The 21,275-nt window shown below is 41.4% G+C and overlaps 2 protein-coding genes across 4 annotated transcripts in view; one reads left to right on the top strand and one right to left on the bottom strand.

Moving 5' to 3' along the window:
* Window positions 1-21,275, bottom strand: part of FDX2 (ferredoxin 2) — a 151,984-nt gene that overhangs the window by 20,015 nt on the left and 110,694 nt on the right. The gene's annotated exons all lie outside the window — the stretch shown is intronic.
* The window catches only part of ARK2N (arkadia (RNF111) N-terminal like PKA signaling regulator 2N), a 45,725-nt gene that overhangs the window by 7,829 nt on the left and 16,621 nt on the right, over window positions 1-21,275 (top strand). Inside the window, exon 3 of one of the 3 annotated variants that reach the window (XM_075186032.1) lies at window positions 13,632-14,658. The exons of the other annotated variants lie outside the window; for them this stretch is intronic. Coding sequence (XP_075042133.1) covers window positions 13,632-14,083 — 452 coding nt within the window. The 3' untranslated portion in view covers window positions 14,084-14,658. Of the gene's footprint in view, window positions 1-13,631; window positions 14,659-21,275 lie in introns of those variants that run through there. 3 annotated transcript variants of the gene reach the window in all.

The following is a 21,275-nucleotide window of genomic DNA, read 5'->3' on the forward strand; positions in this document are numbered from 1 at the left end:
AGGCCAGTTCTCACGTAGGAAGCCCATACTCACTACAAATCCTTATATAGCCAGATCATGACCATAGTGAATGTTAAACGGTATTTTGCACATGAACTGATCATTTGCTGCCTCAACCACTTTGCATCCACATTATAAATTGTTGCATTGCCTTAAGGGACCTTTCTCTCCCTGATGACACAGACATGATGAAATCTTGCACTGGATTCCTAGAATTAGGTCGCTAGCTATATATGGTGGGTTAGTCCAGGTCACTCGTTGGAATTCACAGGTGCTGCTGGGAGTTAATGCATCTGGTACCCCCTGTTTTTAACACCTCTTTGCTCCACATCTGTGTAAGTTTTGTCATTTAAAGACAGGTCAACCCAAAGTCGTCCTCAGTTAAGTCCTATAATTTCTTTTTTTCTGTGAGAAGCAAGAAGACCGGGTGATTAAGTACAATTGCACAAAAGGTGATCTTGCCTTTTTCCAAAACACATAAAAAGAAACCATTTCTATATATGCGGGTCAAAAGCAGAGTTTGATCTTGCCCCGACGTTTTAGCATGGCTGTTAAAAAAATAAATAAAGAAAGATGGAATGTTTATTGTAACAGCCAAAAATACATCCCAAAATGTTTCGCTCAGCGACCTAAATAGCCGGTGAAATTCCAAACCCTGACCTTTCAGTCTTAGCCACCTCTCTGGGCACGCCCAGGTGTTAGAATTTTCTTTATCTATACAAAGGATTCCTAAAAGAAGGATGCAGACCAAACTATAAGGTCTTTGACCTGTTAGGAGGTGGTGTACTGTCCATCCTACACAACCCTATTTCAGATTAATGCAAGACAGCCAGGATCACCTCTTACTCTTCTATGGCATTAATGGAGATCTCTGTTCAAAAGTTGTATTGATCCCTTGATTCTCAAGTGGTAGAACCATGGCAAATCACAATGCCCTCTGCTCCCGGGATTGATTCTGTAGGTACTTTGTTACCAATGGTCTGTGCGTAGTTCAGTATAAAGCCGTGAGCCTGGTGGATCACTGGACCTGAGGCACTTATACCCCATTCATACTGCACCAAAATCCCGGGCTTTTGCCGGGGCGAGCTCAAACGACCCGGGTCTTGGTGCAGTATGAATGGTACAAGTCAAAAATCCCGGATCTAAAAACCCGGGTCTTCAACCCGGGATTTATCGAGGGGTAATTCCTGGGTCGGACCCAGGTTGCCTGCACTATGAATGGTGCAACCCGGGTTTTTCAACCCGGGTTGCACAGAAAACAAGCTGATTGGCTGTCTGCCTGTCTCTGGAGGATGATGTCATCGGTGGGAGCCCGTGGAAGAAAAAAAAGTCACCTTTCAATGACATCACCATTTTTCAGCCAATGAAAACTGCTCTGGTGATGACTCCCACAAATTGCCAGGGCACAGACTTGTGCAGTATGAATGGGGTCAACCCGGGAAATTCCTGGGTCCGAGGGGCAGTATGAATGGTGTTTCTGAGCTGGGACGCTCTGAGCCCCGGCAAAAACCCGGCTTGAAAAACCCGGGATATTGCCGGGGCGGCAGTATGAAAGCGGTATAACCCCATTCATACTGCACCAAAATCCCGGGTTTTTGCCAGGGCGAGCTCAAACGACCCGGGTCTTGGTGCAGTATGAATGGTACAAGTCTTCAACCCGGGATTTATCGATCGGTAATTCCCGCGTCGGACCCGTGTTGCCTGCACTATGAATGGTGCAACCCGGGTTGCACAGAAAACAAGCTGATTGGCTGTCTGCCTGTCTCTGGAGGAGGATGTCATCGGTGGGAGCCCGTGGAAGATTCGAGAAGGAGTTTAGGAGAAATGGTGGATGGGGGAGTGCAGATCAAGCTGAAGCAGAATCGGAGTTTGTTGGAGATAATTGCTGTTAATACACACTTTTTCAGTGAAATAAAAGCAATTATGACACACTGGATGGAGGAAGAGGTGCGTGAGCTGCTGAATGTCAGAGGGGAGGAAGAAATTCGAAGGCAAGTGACTGGGACTGTGAAGGATGCCACAGTGTACTACAACATCGCCAAAATACTCTAACAACGTGGCATAAAGAGGACACAGCAACAAGTCCTGAACAAATTGAAGTCCCTGAGAAAGCAGTACACTAAAGTCCATGACCACAACAGGCGCAAAAGTGGCGCTGCAAGAATGGACTGGCCCTTTTATGACCAGTGCAATATGGTCTTTGGACATTCTCCTCTGACAAATCCAATTGCACTGTCATCTTCTAGCAATGTGGATGCAGCTATACCAACACCACCAGAGAGCACACAGACAAGCGAGGCCCCAACGGTAATAATAGAAGATTCTATAGAAGACACCCCAGAACCGGAGTGCTCTGCCACAACAGATGACACCAACATTTCTTAGGACGAACTGAACGATTCACAGCCATTCCCTGCTGCGCAAGTCGTTACAGATACTTCGCAAGAAACGCAGCCAGAACCAGTGCCGGTGTCAGAGTCTACGCCAGGTCCCAGTTTACGCTCCAACAGTAAGTATCTTTAATAATCTCACATAATAACCAACTATATATACATACCAATATATCTACATAATTGTCAAAAAAAAAATTAACTGTATAAACATAACTGCCAAAAACAGAGAACTATATCAACAAAAAGCCCAAAAGACAAATATAATACACTCAAGTATTAAAACATTAACACGCATATGTTGCAGTGCAAAACTACTGGGCAAGAGGGAGGAGACCTCAAGCACATATCAGCTTACAACACTGCTTTTTTGTTCTGCCACATTATATATTCTAATGTATGTTTTACTGTGTTTTTTTCTACGTACAGTTTACAATGTTCCTAAAAAACGCAAAAGGCCCAACAAAATGGAGCAAGCAACTAAAACAATAACTGTCATGATGGATCAACTGCGGGAGATGGACAGCACCATGAGGGAACACGAGAATACACAACTGCAGCGTTTCATGGACAATGAGCGGGATCTCCAGGACTCTTTCCTCATGCAAATCATGAACATGCAGGAACGCGTGTTACGCGACAATCGTGAGTGTATGATGGGATTCATGGACAGACTCCTCTCACGGGAACAGGCACCTCCTCCAAGTCCTTACTATTATGACGGACATTATCCTATGTACCAGCGGGGGCAACAATAACCCTCCAAACCCGGTAAAGAATACACAACATGCTCAACCTATGGGTAACCCCAACATAGAATACCCACCTGGTAACCAAACGACTCCGCAACCAGAAATGCCACAATATCGGCAATTGTAATAATCATGTTTTATGGACAAATGTTTAACAGTTAATTGTTATGTATGTTACGTGTGATCTGGAAACACGCCGTTAGCTTCACATATTACGTGAAAAGCAAATTTGCACTTACTGTTTGGGCACATTTGTGTCTTCTGTTTACTACTTGTGTATATATTATGTTTTTTTTTCTACATGCAAGTAAGCACTTTTATATTGTGTCATTTTATATTTTTGTGAAGAGACATGAGGAAATATGTACAAAACAAAATACAATATGTGAAATAAACATATATTTTTTACTTTTACATTTGTGTGGTACATTCAAACAAGTGAGGTCAAATTGGCAGTGAGGGGGGTCCTAATAAGTTCAGCAGAGGTATTGGTGCGCTCTCCTTCCAAAGTACTGGAGTCCACTGACAGCACCGGCATTTCAGATTCCTGCACATTCCACTCAGGTAGAAATTGCTCTTTTTGTATTTCGCAAATGTTATGTAAAATACAGCAAGCAGCAACCACGTGGGGCACAAGCTTGGTGTCAATGTCAATGCGCTTCAATAGACAGCGCCAACGTCCTTTCAAGCGCTCAAAAGCATTTTCCACCACCATCCGAGCAGAGCTGAGGGTATGTGTAAACCGGATCTGTTCCTGAGACAGGTGATGTTGCTGAGTGAACCCCTTCATCAGCCAGCGCCTCAAAGGGTAAGCAGCATCCCCAATGATGTGTAACGGTATCTCCACACCATCAACAAACGTAGATTTCTGTAAATAAAAACATGCAGTTTCACGTCACCATGTTAAAAATATTGGTCACATAACGCAGTACACTTGGTACTATATGGTGAAAATGCATTTTGCAAGTGGTACAGCTATATATAAAAAGGGGCAGTAAATACATACAATATTGATAGCAAACAATAGTATATAAGCTTCAATTACAAAAACATCATACAACATTACACCTATATTTACCTCTCTAGGGAACAGCCAGCCATCTTGTCTTTCCTCAGCAATTTGGTAAAGGTCTGAATTTGCTAGAACTCTGGCGTCGTGGGAACGTCCAGGCCACCCGATGAAAACATCTGTGAAACTGACATAAAAAATACATATAGCAATGTTTTACAATACGCATTGCACATGGCACAGTCACATAAAAAAACCCCATAAAAAATGCTTACCAATAGTTGTGGTCAACCACAGCCTGCAGAATGATGGAATGCCAGCCTTTGCGGTTGTAGTAATCCACATGGTTGTCTGTGGGGGCAATGATGGGGATGTGTGTCCCGTCTATGGCTCCAGCACACTGTGGAAACCCACGCTTCAGGACTCCTGCAATTGTATCATCCAGGCGCTGACCTTGCGGTAAGGAGATGAAGCGATGATACAGGGCTTCCAGCAATGCCGTGGTGACTTCATGCACTAGAGTGCACACCGTGGATATCCCCACTCCAAACAAGCAGGAGATTGTCCGGTATTCTCCAGGGGTAGCATACCACCACAACACAATAGAAAGGTGCCTCCATGGTGGAATAGGTTTCCCAAAGTTACTGGCCTTCCTGGAAAGTGCTGGGGTAATGAGGTCCAGCACATAGTTAAATGTCCCACGTGACATTCTGAAGTGTTGCATCCACTGCTGTTCCTCAAACGCTTCCACAGTAGACCAGAAAGCTTCTCCGTGGCTACGCTCTCTGGCACGCATGGTTCGGTTACTGGCAGCACTGAATCTCAAAACTGAGGCAATGCTGGCCCTGAGAAACGCTCTCCTCCTGCGCATATACAGACACCGAGTTTTCTTCTGTTGTGCCATAAACTTCGCCTTCCTCCTCCTGAACTGGGACTGTGCAAGAGTGCACAGTGTCAGCAGCTGCAGCAAACTCTCATTTGCTGCATAAAACATCAAAAAAATACTAGTAAACATGAACTCTGGGCTAAAAGTGAGTCGTCGGCCATGATGAAAAGTAACGTGGTAAACAATCACCACCCACTTTAGCATCATCTTTATGCGTCAAAAAAAACAGTCACCTTTCAATGACATCACCTTTTTTCAGCCAATGAAAACTGCTCTGGTGAGGACTCCCACAAATTGCCAGGGCACAGACTTGTGCAGTATGAATGGGGTCAACCTGGGAAATTCCCGGGTCAGAGGTGCAGTATGAATGGTGTTTCTGAGCTGGGACGCTCCGAGCCCCGGCAAAAACCCAGCTTGAAAAACCTGGGATATTGCCAGGGCGGCAGTATGAAAGCGGTAACTGTAGGTGGCATCTCTGCCAAACATGTCCACTTAGTGCTGGAGAGGTTTATAAACACATTGGTAATAACGCTTTCATACTGCCGCCCCGGCAATATCCCGGGTTTTTCAAGCCGGGTTTTTACCGGGGCTCGGAGCGTCCCAGCTCAGAAACACCATTCATACTGCACCTCGGACCTGGGAATTTCCCAGGTTGACCCCATTCATACTGCACAAGTCTGTGCCCTGGCAATTTGTGGGAGTCATCACCAGAGCAGTTTTCATTGGCTGAAAAATGGTGATGTCATTGAAAGGTGACTGTTTTGTTTTTTTCACGGGCTCCCACCGATGACCTCATCCTCCAGAGACAGGCAGACAGCCAATCAGCTTGTTTTCTGTGCAACCCGGGTTAAAAAACCCAGGTTGCACCATTCATAGTGCAGGCAACCCGGGTCCGACCCGGGAATTACCCCTCGATAAAGCCCGGGTTGAAGACCCGGGCTTTTAGACCCGGGATTTTTGACTTGTACCATTCCTACTGCACCAAGACCCGGGTCGTTTGAGCTCGCCCTGGCAAAAACCCGGGATTTTGGTGCAGTATGAATGGGGTATTACTTGAGTTATGTTATTTAGCACAGTAATGTGCAGGAATTGTTACATATTAATCTTTTTGGTTGGGTTTACTCGCTTTTAAACCTATTCATGTGTATTGGGAAACCATGGCTGAGTACAATAACCGTTTGGGTTTTTGTCAATATATTAGGAGTTTTTTTTTAAATAATTGACACATTAAACTTTTGCTAAATTATACATTGGGAGATTTGTTGCCAATCTAGCCCTTGTATAATACAGTAGTAAGCTGTGAGCTTCGTTAATGACTATTCCGAGTGTGCTGTTCTTGTACTACCAGGTAAGGGGGTGAAGCCTGTGAGACCAGAAGCCGTACACGGACCCAGCCTTTCTGTAACAGGAACCTAATCTCCCATCTGAGCTAGCGCCAAGCGACAGACTCTCCATTCACCACTCCTAGCGGAGGCGAAGATCCGAAAGCGGCCGCCAGTCACCCAAGCGGACCGTTTATTCTTCTGTAAAACCAGTCGCCAGTCTAGCGCCAGCCGTAGTAATGAAGCCAGCGTCTCCTCTACCCAAATTCCTTGGTGCTTCTAAATATATGTAACTAGAATAAACAATGTATGACTGAAATTGTGGCAGTTTAAAAACCGTCGCATGGGAGCCATTTTTTTCCTGTTTTGTTGTAAACCCCTCACTTATCCCCTATTTCCCATCTATACAACTATTCCCACATGCCTCGAGTTGTTCCTTCTCTCATATGAATATACAGAACCATTTTTCCCCCCCATATACACTGCCTTCTGTGTTCTGAATGCACTGTCAGATCCGTACACTTAAATTATATGAAGGAATGCTAGTCGCTGTAAAATTGATTAAATATACATTTTTTTTAGTGGTTTGTCTTTTTGTTTTATTTAGGAGCAATCCTTGACAATAATACACTTTCCAGGAACACAAGACCTGAAACACAAGTTCGCCTTATGTAAAAGAGCTACTAATGCACAAGTATATATGTAAAAGTTTCCATACCTTGATAGAACCTCCGCTTTCAAGTTCTATTTACAAACTAGTCTGTCGGCCACTAGAAGCGGCTGCTGTGTCCGTTAGTAGGTTTATTGCAGGAAGTGTGAACTTATAAGCTGCTATGTTTTTTTTTTTTGTTTTTTTTTTTGTTTTTTTTTTTGTTTTTTTTTTTGTTTTTTTTTTGTTTTTTTTTTTTAAGGCTTCTTGTATTTTAGCTTCCTTTTTACATTCATAATTGGTTTTAAATGTAATAAGCAATAAATGATGGATACTTTATTAAAGCAGAGCATTCATCGCACACTAGTAAAATAAATACATTACTTTCCATCTGTATAGCATTAAGCACAATTATTTAATATTGCATATTGTGTTTTATATTTATCTACAGCTGGTAGGAGGCAATGGCTTTTTGTCCAATTTCTTGCTGTCTTATTGTCAGAATAAATACCCCTGTACTGGCGTTCCAGTTCTTTCTGTGGCTTTTTTCGCTCAGACTCTTGTCCCTTCCCTTTAGTGATACTGCAGCAGCAATCCCCAGATACTGCTTTATACCCAGCCTGGCTAATGAAACAAAGTCATCCCAAGTGAGACATAGCTGCTGTAGATGCAACGACCTGTGCTCACATCTGACGCCCAGTCCCTGCCCCAGATCATCTTACATTATATAATACATGACCAGGGTACTCCCCCCTATATTTTCATCTCCTGTCTGTCCCTTGTTTCCCCTTTGTTGGAGCCTGTAGCCAATTGCATATTCTTCAGCAGCACAGATGCTTTCAGCAGTTGTGATCTTTTGAGGCAGTGTCCTGTCCAGTGTTAGTGAGGACAGGGCTGCATGTGACAGGGGCAGTGACATGATGTGAGGAGGGGAATGGAGGCAGCAGGAAGCCACAGACTGAGAGTTATATAGTAGAAATGACAGCTTCCCCAAACACAGAGCAGTAGTGCAAAGTTCCTGTAAAACTGATATGTTTCAACATTTATACATTTTTAATGTCAGACTATTTTAAAATATATTCTATATCTCTGTCCTCATGAAATAGACAGATGGTCTCACATTTTATATTCTCCACAACTGGTATAGCTAAAATAAATATAAATATATATAGATATATAGATAGATATAGATATACATAGATATATATATATATATAGATATATATAGTTTTAAATATGAAATATAAGCGTCATTGCTCTGAGAATGGAGAAGACGGAAGTGTTTGCAGTAAGTATCCTCAGCTGTGTTTCCACAGGCAGAGAACTTGGGAATGCCTGAGCCAATCACAAAGGCATGTGAAGAATTAAACTGCCAGTGAACTTTAAATGACAGCTACAGACAATATGAAAAAGCAGCTTGTAACCATTGCACGTGTGTATATATATATATATAAAAAAAAAAAATTCCCTCTGTCATCAGCAGCCACTTTACAAATGTCTATTAGAAGCTCTTTTATGTAAAGGAACTTGTGTGTTCGGTTTAGTGGGCTCAGACAAATAAGTGTTTTGTCTTCTTAAACTGGTGGGGTGATTGGCATGTGACCCGGTGTGCCAGGCAGAACACATGGGCACCTCCTGAGCGGTCAGCCCGTATGGCAAGAGATGAAATCTAAAACGTGTCGGTTCTGATTGTTTCGCCCCAATCGCTGGTCGCAGCCCGTTTGAACGCGCCCTAAAGGTGTCCAGATGAGCAGTTATAGAACATTAGTAAGAAATTGCTCCCCTGCTGTTGCAGACCGCTCTGTGCGGCTCTGTGCATGAGCGGAACCACTCAAGAGCTCTGGTCTTATCAGCAAATCCTTACTTACTAAATGTTCATTAACAGCTCATCCAAACGTGCCCCAAGTGTCCTGGAAGGAAGCTGGTGTATATACAATAGTAAGCCGTTATAGACTAAACTTTTCCTCTCTTCCTCTCAAGCTTTCCGTTATGTTTGCACTGCAAAAAAATGTCAAAGTAACACAAGGAGTTGCAAAAGCCTCTTAGCATTATTATATTTTTGTGTTATGTTGGTGAAATGACTATACTTTGTAATTAAAAGTATAAAATATAAACTTTTTTTCATATTTTTCTGTAATATGGGTTGGAAAAGGTAGTGGTTTAATTTATGCAGAAGATGAATTAAATAATTCTGATTTTGCAAAACTTTTACAAACAAATTTCCCACTATTCTTGCCCTGGACCGGCTTTGTACAACTTCTGCTCAGTAGTGTAATAATATTTACAAGCCCCCAGTAGATACTTGGACTTCAAAATGTAAGTACAGCTCAGCCCAAATGTTTGACCGCATCTGTTGAGCACACGTCTGTAGCAGATTTAGGAGGATCAAGCTGTTCATCAATCACCCTAATTGGCGCATCATGTGGGGAATAATTGATAACGACACATGGTCATATTTTCCACTTGTCCCAAACGATATCTGAAAGTCGGTCGCTGTTGGTTCTGCGTTCTGTGAGAAAATATTCAGTATCAATAAGAACAAGTCTTAATGGGGTGACATAAATGACAACACATGTGGTTAATTATATTTAATAGTGTAACATGCACCCCATATATATATATATATATATATATATATATATATGTATATATATATATATGTATATATATATATTTACGAGCTTGTTACCTATTGCTAATTTATTAACAAGTGAGTTAAAACCATGCTATTGCGTTGTCCATTGTTGACAGGTGCATATCAACTTGAAAAAGGGCAAGAGTTGATGGCTAGCAATGGTTTCTCTGGCCACACCTTATGTATTGTGTATTTTCACATTTTACATAATGTGATTAGGCAAACTCCCTCTTCAAGCTCTTTAGTCTCAGTATATTTATATTCCTATGTGGCACGGTTACACCTCAGAGAATTATGCTCTGTCTGATCAGATTAGATTAATCCCACTGGAAACGCCAGCAGTTTTGCCGTATTCTAAATTATAGCGCTCATTCTATCAATTAGTGGGTTGCAAGGGGGTAGTTGAAGAGTGGTGCAATAATTAGAAGGTTAGTGTGCACCTGTCTGATGCTTGTGGTGTGACAGCGTTATTACTACAGGGTGATAGAAATATGATATGCACTCACGGGTTTTCAATCACAAGTGTCGAGCTCTGTTTTGGTTAGCTGGTCACCACCTTCATTTCCCATCAGTGGACTCTGCACCCCAGCATCTGTCTCCTCCTTAGGTGATAGATATTCTGGTTTCCATACGCCAGATCAGAAGACAGTGATATTGACCGTTTGTACATGAAAGACAAAGAAAAGCGTATAGATGTGGAACACATTTTATTGAGGGCAAATGTACCTTTTTGCCGCCATACTCCTACCTGCGTGCACGAGGGCGTTTGGAAATTTATCTATGCAGCTGTTCTGTCCATTTATATCTTGGCCTGCAAATGGTCATGCAAAGTCCTGCTGCTTATTACTTTAGGACCAACCACTTAATTATAACTTGAGCCTCATGTTTTATAACATTAGTAGGTTTGCAACTTTTGATCTGCATTCTCTTACAAACCGAACACTTTTTTAATGCAACAGATGTCTGAACGTATATACATACATACAGCTGGTTACTGACTCCTCAGCAGATGTTTATGATGCCTTTACATAAATACATCACGTGCTTTCAGCCTGTCCCCCCAAACTGGACCTATGTGCTGATACATAATGCTCTGTCCGCTAACTTTTCACTTCCTCAGTTGTGGTTATCTGGGTTGACTGAGTTGAAGTTTCAAACCCTGCTGGTCAAATAAGTAGACATTAAATAAGCTCAAGCAACTTGCAAGTGTAATTACAGCACGCATGATTACGTAAGGGGACACAAGGAGCGAGGGCCCTGCTGGTGAGAGGTTGCCTTATAGAGGGGGTAGGTGGATACAGAGAGGGTGTAACTGAGTGGAGGGAGAGCTGGGTGGAGAGCTGGTAGGAAGAATGAAGACATTAACTAAGGAAAAACCCATTCTGTCCCCAACACGTCACCCCTTAGTATGCTCAATACTTTCTGAACTGTGACTTTCCCAAATGTCCCAATTTGGACATCTCTGGAATTTTGTAAGGTATTAATATCTCACGAATGTATGGACACTTTTTAAGGGGCATTGGATGTCCAAAGTGGTCTTTTGATGCTCAGGCACAATGTCTGCATTCCTTGTGTACATTGTGCACTGAGGCCTACAACAGTCCCAAGATTAGCCATTCGATTTGGATTTGATCTTTCTTTGCCATGCTGCTTGTTTGGGGGCTACACCGGAGCAGTTATGCCAACATTGTTTACGTTATCGCTACGTGCTATTATTGTTGACATTATTGTAATCTTCGATTTGGCATGATATCTCTAAGTAACACAACGTATACAAGTTAACCGTAAAATGTGCCGCTGTGGTTTTGGGGCTCCGGCTAGCGTACACCGCTCTGAATTCTGGGACTGTTCCCAATCTGGCCCCAGCACTGTGACTGGACGGTCAGTTTGTTACAAGTCCTGATCGATATAACCCTAACGGTAGTGGTTGTGTCTACTATGAGAGTATTTTTTGAGCTTGACCAGTTGTAACTGCCAGGGCTGTGGGCATACGGTGCTTTTTAGAATCCGTGGTGACTGACCGCTTCGTTCAGCTGTTTGTCACGTACAGCTCGGTCCAAGTCCAAAGGTTCATTCAGATAAGCGGTTTCACACAGTTTTCTCCTGCTGCGTTCCAAAAGGAATGTAATTGGAGCAAGCTACTGTAAGGATACTGCGCGGTCTGGGATCACACGGGAGGAAGCGTAAGACAGGCGGAGTCCTGACCTGCTGATTACACTCACGGGAACAGTAAAGGTGCTTTGGCATGGGAACCATGACTCCTGTTCACACAGTATTTTCACTGCAGGCGCATTGCGTTCTATTTGAAATGCAGCGCAAGCAAATTCTCTGAATGGGGAATGATGTCTGGCTACGGTTTTTTAGCATCCATCTCTCAATGTACACAAGTTAATCAGGACAGCCCTGTATCCCAACACTCTTCAAACACCAATAAGATGATCTATAAATAGATATACACAATATAATGCTATGGATTATAGTGCTATATAATATACCTGATGTAAACACTTGTACCTCCCTAAATATACTCATCGCATTCTCTATTTCATGATAACGCCCCTCTGCATGTGAGACTGGCAGACATGCACTGTTATAGGTGTATTAATGCACAGGGAGGACCAGTGATGTGACAGCATGTAACTGACTTAAATTTTAGCTTTTTCACCTGTATGAGAACTTTTTGTAGAAAAAGAAAAAAAGTCACTTCTAAGTTCATTACTTTTTATATTTTTGTCCATATATATTACATTCATGTCCAGTCATGAGTGTAATGGGGCATTGGGTGTGTATTTAATAGAGGTGCTGAATGAATACTTTAATAATATTTTTTGTTTTACATAAATTGTGCATGTGCTTTCTCACACACACAAAGTGTTGTCATAGACAAAATACAGTTCAAGACGGGATGTCCACCTCTACTCCAGGGACGTGTAAAGATTCATAGAATATCCTTTTCCATGGAGAAAATGGCTCTGCAGCTCCTTGCTAATCAAGAGACACTCCATAAGTGTCTCCTCCCCTTGAATCTCCGTTAAATCTCATCCCACAACGCAAAATTTTGTCTGTGCACAATAAGAGGCACACAGTGACATCATCTTGGCTGGTTTTTCCACATAACTAAATGTCACTTTGTGCTTCGTTTGATGAACCAGACTTGCCACTTGCTAAGAGATAATTAAGCCCATATCTAGCTCACAGTCCTAAGTATCAGATAACCCACCGGTCTTCATGCTAAAATCCAGACCAGTTAGATTTGCTCCTAGCTCTGCATAATCCGGCACCTTCAGCCAAATATTGTTGCGTGACTAAAGAAAACGACATTGAGCTCTAAAATATTGGTTATATGAAATGCAGTCCACACACTTGTGTATTAATAAGTATATAAGCAGTAACCCATATGTGAGTCTCTGTATAGCTGTATAACGCTCTCTCCATGTGACCGAATAATTAATTGTACAATATGCCGGTGGAACTAGCAGAGCAGCCCAGGTATTCTCTGCCGTTATATTGTTCAGGATTCATCACTGTTGTATCAAGTCTTCAAATATGATCTGTGGATGCAATTGGTCGACTCAACATTCAGTTCAAAGTCTTTTAAATCACATTTATTTGACTCTTTCTCAACAGTCCCTTGACTCCATATTGTCATCCCAAGCAGCCATTTGTCTGTTATATTTCTTTTATTGTTGCAATTTTAGATTACAATTTATTTCAAACATATCTGTTTTATTTATTCATTTAATAATTTGCCTTTTAAATAAACTCCGTTTGTAGTCTGTGCCTGTCTGCTACCTTATAAACGGGCTCGTTATTTAATGAGTCCTGTTAGGGGGTTGACATCCATCCCATTAACACATGAGCGGACTAGGTCTGCGTGTCTGATCAATGTTCATACTTAGGCATGCTTACGCTGGATAAAGACAGCTTAATATGTTATCTGCTTGCTTGCTTAATGTTTTCTTACCCGATGGCCTCAATGTCTTTAAAGCTGGCTTCAACCGCGCTGGGGGATCTTCAGGAACGTCCAGGGATATTCCGAGATTGCTTGAGAGGGGCACCGTGTGGGATAGAAACTGCATAGGCAATGTTCTGGAAGAAGCTATGAACTGTTTTGCAGAAATGCAGAGACAGACCGAGGAGAAATTCCGCATGTGGATAGAGAAACTGACGCGGCTAGACACGGACGAGGAGAGCAAGCAGCAGCTGGAGCCCAGGGAACCTAAGCTCCAACTGGGCAGCCTTACGCCAAGCAGCTCATCCGGCACCTTCATAGCCGGGCAGGAGAGTCCGACCTTCCCCCAGCAGGCTGTCGACTCGTACGTCAGCTACCAGAATGTCGACACGCTGGAATTCCCAGCAACCACCTTAAATAACAACAATTACCCAGACAACATCCCAGAAAACGGTAACATTGCCGATCAGGACATAAACCAATCCTAATGGCCAATACAGGTCCTCTGGTTAATTATTCTTCTTCTTTTCAATGATTTATTTTCTTCTTCAGTTTGCACCAGACGAGTGCTCTTTCTTCAGTTGTCTATTTTCTAAAGAGAGGCTGATCCCTACCAAGTCCCTTTTTACCAAAGCTTGGCTGAATGCATAATGTCAGATAATGCATGCCAAACGACCTGATAGGGGGAGAAGTCTAGGTAAAAGCAATCTATATTAGCTGGGTAGATGAACCGTTTTGTGAACTATATAATACAAGCTATACTCTTATTCTAATAACTGCAGATGTAATATTTTGAAAGTGCGCCTGCTAAGATATGACTTATAGACAGATAGTGTTTATGGCCTTGTGACAGGTCTCCGTACTGAACCCTAAGTATTATAATGCATATACAAGGTAACGCTCCAGTCGGCGTAGGAATGCCGGATCTAGGGGCGAGTGCGCTGCTTCACTTGTCACGACAATTTCCTGGTCATTTCTTTTAACCGGTGTGTGCCTCAGTAAGCTGCCTCCTTTATAAAATGTTCTGTCGATTTATGTAAAGAATGTTCTGCCAATACTGTAACCTGCTTTCCTCTTCCTTTACTGTGTATGTAATGTTACTGCTGTCCGAGGTCAGGTTGTGTGTCAAGAAGATTTCTTATGTACGGTCTATACATTCAGTGGGTTGTCTATACGCTCCCCTAGCGCCTCTCCCACAGCCCCCTACCGTTATCCGATCTCAGCCGCTGGTCGTAGGAGGAGCAAATCACTAAGTGTTGGAGTTGCGTTCTATGAATGGCGTGTAATTAAAGTGACTACTTATTGTAATGTCCATGTTCTCTGTCCAATCATGTTCTACATTCATTACACACCTCCAGCATCGGCAGGTTTGAATTGCTTACCCGATGTAACCTCGCTGGCTCTCCTTCTGGTACTGTCGGCTGCAATTGGATAGCGGGGGAGACACGCTATAGAGAGGAGATTGTAGGGGGCTTTGTTAATGAGCTGGACGAACCCAAACGCCCTGTATGCAATCGCTGCGATGACCATTGTCTTTTTAGATCTACGTATTTAATAAGCCTAGAGAGCTTTACATGACGAAACCTCCTGATCACTTGTAAAATGCTGTTTATTGATTATTAATCTACCCCACTAACACAGAAGTGTCCCATTGGTTTGGCTATTTTTTGGTCCAGAAATACATCAGAAAATGAACTATGAAGTAACAATACAAATGTTGGAATATACGTTTATTAGCGTGAATTTCAATATTATCCCTGGAGAAAAAAATGAAAGGAAAGTTGTTTGTCAAAGCTCTGTACCCCAACGTAAAACTATTCCTTATACCTAACTTGACTACCAGTTTTTTGAAAGTTTTATTTGGGGTTTTTTCTATTTTTTTTTTTTTTTTAAATTAACTACCAATAAGTTATTTTTGCTTTACACTTAATTTAGTGAAGGGCATATTACTTTACGTGTCATCCTGAAATTCAAAACTCTCGGTAGCGTCACACCAGCCTTTTATGAAGGGGTAGATTTATCAAACCTTCTAAATAGGAAAAGTGGAGATGTTGCCTATAGCAACCAATCAGATTCTAGCTGTCATCTTATAGAATGTACTAGGTAAATGATAGCTAGATTCTGATTGGTTGATATGGGCAACACCTCTCCTTTTCCTTTTTGAAAGGGATGACCAACCTCTATGAGGGTATATTTACTAAACTGCGGGTTTGAGTGGAGATGTTGCCTATAGCAACCAATTAAGATACTAGTTATCATTTATTTAATACATTCTACATAATGACAGCTAGAATCTGATTGGTTGCTATAGGCAACATCTCCACTCTTTCAAACCCGGTGTTTCTACTTTTGCTGGTTGTAAAAATGCAGATGCCGTAATATTGTCTCCCTGCTCCGTTACACGCCACTGAAACCTGTAGAATAATTCATGTGTGCTCACAGAGAGGCTGGAAATGATTCATAAAATTATATATACATAAAAAAAAATAATCAATTATCAGATGTAATAAAACAAGCCTGTGCATGCAACAAGTGATTCTGTTATTCATAACTCCACCTTACTTTTATGTCACCAATAATTTTGAACAAAAGAATATTAGAAAGCTGTGACCTGTCAGTAGATGGCAATAATGCTGCATTTAGCAATGGAAATACACAATAAAATAAGTTCCTGTGAGGAGTCTCATCTTCTGTTGGCCATGGGATATCCGCTATAGTGAGAGCATTCATCTAAAGGAGGCCAATGCTTCTGTCTCTTGTAACTAAGACACTTATCAAATGTTTTCAAATATATAAAATATAGCAAATATATAATAATATTGATAAAAATGCAATATTCCCATCACACGCACATCTTTAGGATAGTACCCTAGTGGCATCTAATACAGATACACAAGCTGAGAAGGCAATTATCGGAAGATCATGTGACAACACTGGCTCCGCCTCTCTGTATGACTCAACCAATCCACATGCCTCATTTCTGCACAGCAAGTCTGCCTAGCTGTCAGTAACTCTGTGTCTGCTCTCTAAGACCACGGTGGACATATTTTGTGAAATATAAAACCTTCAGATGTTCATGTTAAACGGTGGCTTTATTTTCTCTTTGAGACTCTACCCAAAGATTTTATCTTCGTTTTAGATTTCAGGATGTGTCGCATAAAAGCCGTTAAGTAGCACTGGCAAAGATAATTGATTGATAGTTAATTCGTTCTTCCAAGCAGTGGGAAATAAACACAATCTAGGGAGAATTCCTACGTCCTTGAATGCCCCCATCAGGCCGTGATTTCATGATGTAAAGAAAACAAAAATCAAATGTATTCTAATCTGTGCAAATATAACCTATACAGTATGGACATTGTATTACATGACGTGCTGTGCACTTCTAGTAATGTACAACAAAACTATATTTCTTTACAGCACTTTTGCACACAATCGGGTAGCAGCCCCCCCCCCCCCCCCACTAGCTGTAGTACTTGGGGGGCATGTTTAATTTAAGTTGGGGCCGACCAATGTGGCCAAAGACTAAAAGGTTTAGTGGGCCTGTGATTTGGCTGTTGGGTCACAATTGTTAGGAATAACAATTAAGGGAGTGTCCTCTGAGCCAAATATATTTGCTAGCTAACATTTTTTAAAGGGCGACCTTGTTCTTGCATTCACCGGTCACCTACTATACACACTGGTAGCTGCCATTTTGTAGGCTGAACCTAATCACCAGAATGCAGCCAATCAGGTCACTGCCAACCAGTGACATCACTGAGGCACTGCCAAACATTCATGAGGTACCAGTTCTTCGTGAGCCGATAGGTTGCAGTCTCATGAATATTAATTCTGCCCACAAAATGGCTGCCTCTGTTACGTGTGATATAGTCTTCTTGCCTTTTTTTCACATTATTAAAAATTGCATTGCCTGTTCTGCATGGCTGTTACATATACTTTACATGGTCAAATTTGAGGATATTCTGTGTTCTATACAAGGACAAAACCCTATTGGGTCTGATTCATCAAGGTACGCCTACTGAGCGCAACCTGCGTTTGTTTTATAACAGCCAATAAATCGGCTCTGCGTACTCCCGAATTCAGCAAGGATGGGATCTGAAGATACGTGCGCTGATGAGTTCGGGTGTAGGTCTGCTCTGTCCTACTACACAAGATACGTCCAGTACCTATGTGGAATATAAATTCGCAAAAGAGCGCACAGAAAAAAAAAAATATTGAACTAATGTCCCCTGTTAATAATATAGGCATAAATGGTTTGAAAAAAATATATATAATTTTATATATATATCTTTTTCCCACATGAAATACATTTATTAGTATGTTCTTAATGTCTACTGAACATAAAATACATTTTTACAGTTGCTCCTGATTACAAACACATGTTATAGCATGTATACCAGACTGTCATCACTACTGATCAGACCTTAGACTAGCCCTGTAGCTGGAGCAAGAGCTACGGCAGAAAAACAAGTAACTTAGAGATGCCCAGAGCTGGATTCGGACGTGACTGCGTGCGCTAGAGTTCGGCACGCCCATATTGTACACTGACTATGGGTGACGCCCCTTCCTCTCCCCGATCCCTCCCAGAAATCATAGGCTGTAGTAAGTGACCTTTGCGTATATAGATGAATCAGACGTGACTGCGTTATGTGGTGTATGACCTGGTTCTGGGCGTACGCAGAGCGATTTTGCGGAAGATACGCATAAAATTGGCAGATACGTCCCTGGATGAATCAGACCCTTGGTCTCCAGCAATCCATTGTTTAAAATAAATGATGGACCGCTACACCTATAAGGCTATTTACCTTCTATAAAACCACTACAGGTAGTTATAGTCAGGACAGCACAGTCAAACTCACATTTTATATTTTCTAGGGGACGGACAAGTTGGATGTAAAATTCTAAGAAAGTGTAAAATGAGGGAAAAGTTTTTTTAAAAAACAAATATGCAGTTTCAGATTGGACCAAGTTGGATTCTTCCAACATGTTATATGGTCTATACAGGGTGGAATATTCACGAAAATCACATTTACACAATATGATGGTAACTTCAAGACATAGATTCTTATATACTGCATGTATAGACTACATTACTAGATATAATCTACAGTGTACTCGTAATACCTAACAAATCACACCGCTATAAAGCAGTATTAATGTACTGTACCCCGATATATTAATGCAGGGACTATAACGTGAATGACCTCCTTTAAGCATATTAGGGATGGACGGTGATGTAAGTTCTAGGTAAGGTGTGAAATGGGGGTTTGACTGTGCGTGTCACCTGATGAGACGCAGCCGTATGATTGGTCACTGCGTGGACCATAAAATGACCAATCAGAAAGAGATCAGTATGTACTATATTGAGCATCTAAAGTTCTGCTATAGTTAGGGGGGATTTCTCAATATACCTACGTGAATATAACAAGGTGCCGCTACCCCTAAATCTGCGTCCTCACAGCGCTGTGTTTGGGACTGTTACTATTAATGTCCTGTATACAGCATGATCTGTGCAATAATCCATAGATACAGTATTGTTCAATTCAAAGCAGTTCACATTTAGGGGCATTACAGAAGGTGGTTAACGTCACACTTATATATCTTGAACAGGATATTTGATTCATCAGTGTATGGCACCCTGTAATGTCCAGCTACTCTTATTTTGTTTTAGTAATTATCCCCATTGAGTGGCACCATTAAAGGGAAACTCCACCCTCAAGCATCTTTATTATGCTGACTTTGTTTTATTTTTTTTAATTTTAAATACAACCGCAGAGCTATATAGATACAGGTGTTTTCAAAGCACAGACCCAAGCTCGTCGGTTAGACCCAACAAAACTAACGAGAGAAATCTTCCTGAAAAAAGTGAAGCTATCAGGCGGAGTTACCCTTTAAGCTCAACAAGAGTTTCCTCTCTAGTAATTTATCCTTTGTAACTCATTTCATCATTGACACCCAGTGTTTTGGCAGATACAGAAAGGGTCAGCGACTTCCATAGAGATTACGTATATTACACAGTGATTTATGTAAAGAGAGATTATTTCCATGAGTTGTATAAAATTTATCAAATGATACGTACAGATTTAAAGACACGGGCATGTTGCTTAAAGGATCTATCCAGAAAATGTAATTATAATAAAGTTTAGCAATGTATTTTTGGAAGAAATAAAAATTCATATGTCAGCATTAAACATTGATTTGTTCCCCTGTCTTACAGCCTGCCAGTGTTATTGTCACTGAGGGGGTTTAATGCACGTAGATTGAACCAATCACTTACCTAATATGTTTAATATTAATATACACACAAAAGCCATACAATATTTTGTGTCTCTCTCTATTTTACGGTAATACACTCCCGACATTTATATGTGTATTAGGAGTCATCAAGCCTTTCTGGTTATAATACTTGAGCAGCGATGTTGGGGTCCCTACCCCTCGTTAAAACTACTGATTAGCATAAACTATGTTTTGTTGCATTAGAGTGCAGTAATTGTGTCTTGTCACCATATGGGTATTTTCCGGCCCGCTGAGCGTAAGGCTGCACGACACGGTCTGCAGACCTTTATTCCACTGTCCTAAGCAGCTGGAGAGAGCAGTAACCACATCCGGCCTTGTGTGTAGTAAGAACTGAACTCCTGAGGAGTCAACGAGATTCCCAGCTGGTAGGATAGCAGCATTCCCAGACTCTGCGGGATTAAGGACCCACCAAGGATTCGGGAAACAGCCGTTTAGAACTTTTGTGTTGCTGTTTTTTTTTCTTTTTCTTTTTTTTTTTTTATAAATTAAACATGACCACTGGGGTTTTTAAAACAAAGCGGAGAAATACAACTATAAAGTTTTATCATGTGCCATGAAAATAGATCTTTTGATTTATGTTTTGCAAGTGACCATAGATTCCCTTGTAGATTGAATTAGTGTTTTTAAGAGGATGTTGGACGGCTGATATTGATTCAGAATGCAGAGTAGTACGCACAAGCTGTGGCGGACAGACGCCGGTGCGCCTTTATAATTACCGCTGGCTTCTAACCTTTGGATGCCGTTTCTGTTGATGTGAACAGACATTCCTGGGGGTAAATGTATTAAGCTCCTATCTTTGCAAAACACCGATATTCAGCGACTTTGTCAGCAAAATTTAAAACAGCCAATGTGCCTTTAAACATATTGCCATTTTAAATGTTACTGACGAAGTCACCAAAAACCGATGACTTGCAAAAATCGATGCTTAATACATTTTACTCCCAGGTCTTTTGACAGCTTTGCTCTATGGTATTCACGTGTAGATGTAGACAGATTCAGCAGACATCGTAGTAGTTTTAAAAGAAAGAAAGAAAGATGAATCTAAGGTCTAATATAAGAGTGCTTATATATAATTTGTCACCCTGAGCATAGTATGAAGTCCCAGAAGGCTTTCTTTAATAAATTGGTGCAATGAACTTAACCCTAGAGCAAGTGTCTGTGTTGTCCTATCTTGCTGGGAATAGTAAAGATTACTTGTTGCCTTCGTGCAGTGGAATCAGACATTGTGAGAGCTGAAGCAATGATCAGAGGAATGTAGCCCATTAATTCCATATAGCCTCAGTGATGACACAGGTTCCTGGTGTAATAAGAGATCTCACTCTCTGTTCTTAGGGAAGTGATACTGCATTCACGTGACTATTCAGCTCACAAGTAACCTCCGCTGTG

This window comes from Mixophyes fleayi, chromosome 1 (assembly GCF_038048845.1).
Source record: "Mixophyes fleayi isolate aMixFle1 chromosome 1, aMixFle1.hap1, whole genome shotgun sequence".
Lineage (NCBI taxonomy): Eukaryota > Metazoa > Chordata > Amphibia > Anura > Limnodynastidae > Mixophyes > Mixophyes fleayi.